Here is a 7,563-nt window from a genome sequence, read left to right as displayed (position 1 = left end):
AAAAGCCGGAAGTGGCGCTGTGGCTCAAGTGGTAGAGTGCTAGCCTTGAGCTGAAGAGCTGAGGGACAGTGCTCAGGCCCAGAGTTCAGGCCCCACGACAGGACCCCCCCAAAAAAAAAGATGGAAGAATTTTGCAAGTCTTCTTTAATAGTGCAGTTTAATGACAGCTGGCTGCTAGTTTCAAAAATCTAAACCAAATCATCCAAAGCAAAACAAAATGAAATTATCTTCCAAATAACACATGACAAGCAATTTATTTCTCAAGTTCATTCTTATGCACCCATATTAACCAACTTGAATCAACATTCTTTTCTGAATGAAAAGTGAATTGCTAAAAAAAACAGTAAACACATTTTAAGATTTTTTTTAGTAATCATGACAGTCCTATGCTGATTCAGGTTCTAAGATTGAACCTATGATCCTGGCCTATTAATATACTCCTAACTGACCACCAAAAGTGCTACCATTAAAAAGTAGATCCACTTATTTATATACACACCAGGCATTGTGCTAAATGCCTTATGTATAATAACACTCTCTCAAACTTTACAAAAACCTTCCAAATTAAACACTATCCCCAATTTTATGGCTGTGGGGAATCAAAAAAAGTTAAGAAAGTAAAACTGTGCCAGATCTCCTGAGCCTCTTTGCTCAAGAATAGCACTCTACCACTTGAGTACTAACTCTACTGGCTTTTTGCTGCTTAACTAAAGAGCTAACAATCTTGGAGTTTCCTGCCCTGACTGGTTTCAAACCATGATCCTCAGATACCAGTCTCCTGAATAGCTAGAATTACAGGCATAAGCCTACCAGCACCCATCTTAAAATTACTGGTAGTAGTAGTAGTAATAGTAGCAATAGTAGTAGTCGTAGTAGTAAGTTCCTATCTCTAAACTAGTAATTACAAATGCAAAGAACTAAAAATATCTCAAAGAATCTAGTAGAACAAACAGACTTGTGGGAAACTATAATTCAAGGCAGAATAACAAAAATATGGATATAAAATTACTTGGTGAGGTAGAATGAGTTTGGTCTAAGTGCAGGGAGCAGCAAGGTGCAGTAAGAAGTAGCATTTCAGCTGAGCCCCAATGATGTAGATTTTCTTAGGTAAAGGAAGGGATGGTAGATTGGGTTGGGAGTGGTCTATATATTATCTATCCTACATCTAGGTTAAGAGACAACATGCACAAAGCCAGGTGTATGGATGCTTTTGAGTGGTCTGGAATACAATTGTATATAATATATTGGAGAAGTATAGGTAGACATCAAGTCTGGAAATATATGAGGTAACACCAAAGAAAATCCTCACTATCATCTTGGCAAAAAATTATAAATACAGTTAATTTGGTAGAGAATGGGAAATCAAAGTGAATTTCTGAGAAGGTATCTTGGCTCGCAGCAACATATCTCTATCTTCAACCTCTGAGCAACTGTTGTTCTCAGTTATACTCCCTAAGATTATACATTAGATGGACTACTCATTAGGCTGTGCATGTCTGACTAAGTGCTTAGTATCTTTATGCTTTAGTTTCCTCATTTACAGGTGAAAGATAAACAGTACTAATATTTAAGAGGTGTCAAGATGCTTAAATAAGATAACACATGTCAAGTATCTAGAACATCAACTAGTCTGAGCCTCAATAAATACATAAACATATATAAATTCATATACATATTATCTATATCAGCCCAGTACAACAGAACTAATAAGACAATGAGTTCCAAAAAAAGAAATCCCTAAAGATCTGTAACTGTGGATCTTTAAAATTAGAAAAAGAACAACTACAGAATTATCAGAGACCTACGTAAATCAAAGTCATCTGGATAAAACTTGTGATCTTATAATAGTTCTGAGTTCAGAAAGTTTATTTTTAATTTTGTCTGTTCATTAATGCCTCAAATTATCATTTCTCTAGGTTGTTCTAAAAAAAAGAATTCAAATGTAATAATTATCTTTTCACCTTACACTGTGTCTAAAATATTACAGTTAAACAAATATAAGAAATGTAAATGAAACGAGGGTAATTTTTGGTATGTAATTATACATAAACAGAATAACACAAAGGCAAAACCTGAGATGTATGTGTCTTTGCAAGAGGAGAGGTACATGCTTCTTGAAACTGATCTTCATTAATTCCAATTTCCTTGAGGTAATTTTCTAACAGTTTCTCAACCTAAAAAGAAAAAGTTTAACATTTAAACTTTACATTAAAAAAATCCTAAATGACAGTTTGTCTATTAATTCTGGAAAGTATAATCAAATGCCATTTTGCAAATACTGATGTACATTATATTATTTATTACATGGCTGTAAAACTGTCATAAAAAAGAAAACTAAAAAGAAGGGTTTGGGTTGTTTTTTTTTTCAGAGAATCATATGAGATTTTATTTCTTCTACTAGAGTCAGAACCATGAAGTCAGAATCACAGTGAGATTATGAAAGTCAAGATTATGAACCTTAGTTGTAAAATTCTCTAAACTTCAAGGAAGTAAGTGTGTGTGTGTGTGTGTGTGTGTGTGTGTGTGTCAGCACTGGAGCTTAAACTCTGAACAGTGTCAACGTTTTTTGCCCAAAGCTAGTGCTCTACAACTTGAGCTACAGCTCTACTTTCCTTTCCTGCCCAGTCTGGCTTCAAACTGCAATACTCAGATCTCAACCTCCTGAGTAGCTAGAATTATAGGTGTGAGCCACTGGTGCCAAGTAGTCAGAAATTTTTAAGAATAATAAGACAAACATACCTATGGAAAACTAACACTTTACTGGAGACATCAGCTAAATGAGAATAAAATTTAAAGATTAAATACAAGATCCTTACCATTGTGGTAAAATTATTCCCTAGATACAAGAGTAGAAATTTCCTGTCTATTAAGATGAGATGCTTAGAGAACATACAGTCTATCTAACTGTGAGGGTTAAATTGATTTTGTGAAATTAAAAGAATTTTAATGAAACAAAATACATTGTTTACACTTAGAACAGCAACCTAATTACACTTAAAACTCAGTGAAAAAAAATACTCACTAGTTCTTTGTATTCCTGATGAATCTCTGTATAGGTTAATTTGCTTTCTTCTTCATCATCAAAAACTATATTAATAAGAAAAACATTACTGTAATGTATAAAAACAAATAAATTCATTAAATGCAAATTTTAAATCTACTCCTTATAAATGGAAATATTAACATTCTGATATTCTAGCTTGAATTCCAAGGCTTTTTTAACACACACACACACACACACACACACACACACACACACACACACAGATACCTGAGTATTTAATATTAACTGCTAACAAGTTTTTCTCCTATTTAAGAAGGTATTTAAAGCAAATTTAAAGCAAAAACTACCTCCTATTTAAGACTAAGATAAACTTTCCAGTTTTCTTCTTTCTTATTTTCCTACTTTTTTTTCTTTCTTTGAGATGAGGTTTTATTATGATGTTCAGACTATTCTTGAACTCCTAAGCTCAAGTGGCCATCCCACCATAGCCTCTTCAGTAGCTGAGACTACAGGAATGTCAGGCCCATCAATTTGCCATTTTTTGATAAATAATGTAAGGCAACAATGGGCTGGGAAGGTGGCTCAGTGGTAGAACGCTTACCTTGCATGCATGGGGCCCTGGGTTTTATTCCTCAGCACCACATAAGCAGAAAGAAAAAAAAAAGCCAAAATGGCACTGTGGCTCAAGTGGTAGAGTGCTAGCCTTGAACTAAAGAGCTGAGGGACAGCGCCCGGGCCCAGAGTTCAGGCCCCACAACTGGACCCCAAAACAAAAAATGTAAGGCAACAATTTCTTCATAAACTTTTAATGTAACATTATTATACATTGAATCCTTTTATAACAGACTCCAGATTCTTTTACTGTACTGCCACTGTGCTGATGCAAATTTTACTGAAAGTGACTAGGTAATTCTTGTTGCCATATATCAATGATAAATTAAAAATAAATACAACCCAAATAAATGTTTACCAGTTGATTTTATGTTTGAAACAACAGAGATTGAGGAGATACTCCCACAAGAAGTTAATACCTAATTGGGAGAATAGGATAGATTAAGGACTTAATTATAAACAAACTTTTTTTCATTCTCTAAGAATAATCTTCCTGAAATGCAAACTCATTTCTTTAATTTTCTGTTTAAAACTCTTCAACAACTGTTCACTGCCTAGAGAAGAAGTGCAAAATCCTCGGAAGTAGGCAAAACCCTCCAAGATTAAATACAATCTCATCTCCCACTACTCCAAATTCCGAATCTTGCCCTTCTAACAACAAACAACTGTGTGGCACACCTCCAAATACCCTCCACCTTTTACTCAAACTTTTCCTCTGTCTTTTCATTTTTTCTCTATGGTTTATCTCCTTTTCCCTTAAAGATTCTTCAAGACATTTTCCAGTGGCTCAATTCTCCATGACCTGCTACCCACTCCTAATTCCCAGGCTGATATATTCCTTCCTCTGATCTAATTATTTATTTTTCAGAGAAACAAAATTGTCTATTTCATATATTTTATAGCCTCTTTCCATATTTATGTAAATCATACTGTTTTTATTTAACATTTTTTATTATCTTTAAGTAGTTGTACAAAGAGTTCCCATTCTACAAAACAGTGTATGAATACAAGGTGTCCGACAACATTGCCACCCATGAATACAAGGTGTCCGACAACATTGCCACCCATCACTCCTAACCCATCCCTTCTCTCACTTTTCGAATTATTTATTACCATGCATTTATCTTGTTACAGCACCTGCTACTCTGTGTTTTGTTCTGTTTTCCTGACTGTTCTCCACCATTAGACTATAAACTTCTCAAGCTCAAAGTACCATTATTCATTTTTCCAACCCCAGCTTCTAAGACACTAAGTTTATTGAAGTGTTAATGTTACAAAGTTGTATAAAACTAAACTTTAAACTATCTGAAATAAAGAACAACACATTACTAAGCCAGGTTGTGAAGTATAAACAATTACTTCGAGTGTCACTTTGCATGTAACTTTTATATATTCTATATTTATTTTTTCTATATAATGTATGTTTAGTAGTCATTTGGCATTGTAACCTCTATCCTGCATTTACTCTATGTAACACTAAACACACATTCAATAAAACAGCTAACTAGGCTGTTTTCAGTTAATTCTAAAATCACTATATAGGACATGTTTACAAGGCTGGGGATCTGCTTCTCTGTAAATTAACACAACTGAGGTATGTTATTACTGAGATGTAGCCATTTTTGATATCTGAAAATAAAATGATGAATAATTCTTTTTCCATTCAACATTTTGTCTCAGTGGCATAAATGGAATCAATGGATGACATAATTTCTTCTAAATGAGGTCAGGATTCCACAGTCTTTATCAGTCTCATAATAGCATTTTAAACCCTTAAAAGTTGCTTTGTTTTTGGACCTCCTTAAAGATTACTTGTAGTAAACTAGGACATATAGTGCAAGTATTTAAATTTTGACTATGACAATTAAAATATAATGAAGTTTCAGTGGTCAAAGGAAATCTCATCTTTACCAGATTCATGGAATCTGAGAGAAGTCTTAAAAGATAATTCAGGAGAAGGAAACATTTAACAGTTGAATTTTCTTTGAGATCTCCATAAAGTGACTCTCATATCCAATCAAAACACGAGTGCCTGGGGAATTGATTACCATTTCAGGCAGCCCAACTCATCATGGATATATTGCTAGGCAGTATTTCTTTCACAGAATTTTGTTTCCCTGCAGCTGGTACCCACCCACCCCAACTCTAGCCAACTGATCTTAATCCCTCCAACATAATGCACATTCAAATGATCGATGGATTATTATTGTCCTCAAAGTCTTGCTCAGCTAAATAGCTTCTAGTTTCTTTTCTATGAAAGGGGTCCAATTTGTCTCCAAGACTGACTGCGGAACTCCAAGAGTATGCTGATCAGAAAACCACAGTGTCCATCCCTCAGAAGCAGTTATAATGCTGCATGTGAATGCTTCATTTGTTGGGTGGCGGCCCCTCCTTCCCCATTTTTGGTAGAATTGAAGAGTCAAGAGAGCTCAACACGGGGGGGGATGGGGTGGGGGAGGAATACAATCATGGGCAGAGGTAACCACATGCCCTCTTAACCGTGTTTGCTAACTGTTAGTGTCGCTGAATTATTTTTCTTTTCCTAGGTTGATTCTACAGGCCTTTTTTTTAATACTAGGGATCCGAAGGGACTGGGAGACAGAGTGACACTTCTCAAGTAACTGGAGAAGCGTTGAAGAAGCTCGCCCAAACTGTCCACCTGCCCAGAAAGACGTGGGTTAGGGTGAAAGAAGGAGCATAAGAGTCAAGACTAAGGTTTGTAAAACACGCACAGGAAGGAGGGGTTCGGGTGTGTGTGGGGGGGAGTAATCTCCATTTTCAGATCTGCCAGGAAGACCCCCAGTGAGTTCAATTCCCTCCGTGTAACTACAGAGGACCGTGTAGCTGGGAGACGGTTAGGGTCAGTTCGGCCTGGGGCGGCGCGGGGGGTAGTTGGGTGGGGTTTTTACCTTCACATTTCTGCTCCACAAAGTCCAGGATGGGGATAGACCAGTCTGGGCCTCTCAGGAACCCCGCGATGCTCTCCACCACCCACTCCACTTCGTCCTCCTCTTCCGCAGCCATCACGCCCCTCCGCCCCCTACGGGGCGACGCCGATCCCTAAGCCAGACTCCTCCGGGCCTGCAGAGGCCTTCCGGCCGCAGGACACCCAGAGAGAACGGGGAAGAGCTGCCCACCGCAGTTACCAGGCCACAGGGTGGGGAAAAAAAACAAACAAACTACACACCAGTTAACGTAAAACGGTCTCCATGACAACGTACGCAGCCGCCCCGGGCTACGACCCGGAAGTGAAGCCAGCTTCCCGAGCCTGCGCACTTGCGAGGGAGGTGGGAGGAGACCAGGAAGTCGGAGAGGAGGAAGGAGTATCATTTGAAGAAAGTTTCCGATTGGCCAGTTAGCAGTAGCGACTGAAAAAGTAGCCCTTCCTTCATTGGCTTGACGTTGCTAGAGCTGATAGAAGAAGAATAGCGATTGGCTAGCGATCCTAGGCAGAATCTCAGGGTTCCTCTCCGGAGTGTGCCTGGAATCAAGGTTTAAAATGGCGTGCGGAGGGAAGGTTCGGGGCGGCCCAGACTTTAGTACACGGTTGTAACCGCACAGCCTCAGTCCCAAGCATTGTCAGACCCACAAGCGTTTATAACTCAGAGGTTGCCGAAAAGTACGAAGTTGAATATGTAGTTATGTGAGGTTTTCTTCCTTTTTTTCTACAGTCACTACCGTGTATCTTCATAGAGATAACCAAGGAGCTTCTCATGGGCAAAATCGAAGTTCATAGTCGTTTTAATAAAGTGTTTCATAATCAGACTTCATGCCAACTTAACGTTTGGGTTGGGGTCCACTTTGCAGTGGGTGTTCATAGGTCACTGTCGAGGTGCTTAGAGCCCCCAAATAGCTTCAAGCAACCTGATTGCAATATAGACAGACAGACAGGTAGATAGATAATGTAATATATATCATGTAATATATATAGATAATGTAATATATGT

The 7,563-nt window shown here is 37.8% G+C and overlaps 1 protein-coding gene across 2 annotated transcripts in view; it reads right to left on the bottom strand.

Annotated features, from left to right (window-relative positions):
* Window positions 1-6,843, bottom strand: part of Cfap36 (cilia and flagella associated protein 36) — a 27,885-nt gene extending 21,042 nt beyond the window's left edge. Inside the window, exons 1-3 of one of the 2 annotated variants that reach the window (XM_013018033.1) lie at window positions 6,526-6,843; window positions 3,023-3,087; window positions 2,073-2,174 (exon numbers count right to left, since the gene is read on the bottom strand). In XM_013018033.1, the coding sequence (XP_012873487.1) occupies window positions 2,073-2,174; window positions 3,023-3,087; window positions 6,526-6,640 (282 nt within the window). In that variant the 5' untranslated portion in view covers window positions 6,641-6,843. Of the gene's footprint in view, window positions 1-2,072; window positions 2,175-3,022; window positions 3,088-5,527; window positions 5,630-6,525 lie in introns of those variants that run through there. The other variant, XM_013018035.1, reaches the window with a different exon arrangement.
* Window positions 6,844-7,563: the final 720 nt, after the last annotated feature.

The sequence above is a fragment of the Dipodomys ordii genome, unplaced genomic scaffold, assembly GCF_000151885.1.
Source record: "Dipodomys ordii isolate 6190 unplaced genomic scaffold, Dord_2.0 Scaffold37, whole genome shotgun sequence".
In the NCBI taxonomy this organism is placed as follows: domain Eukaryota; kingdom Metazoa; phylum Chordata; class Mammalia; order Rodentia; family Heteromyidae; genus Dipodomys; species Dipodomys ordii.
Note: the sequence above shows the minus strand (reverse complement) of the source record. Positions and strands in the feature narration are given on the sequence as shown.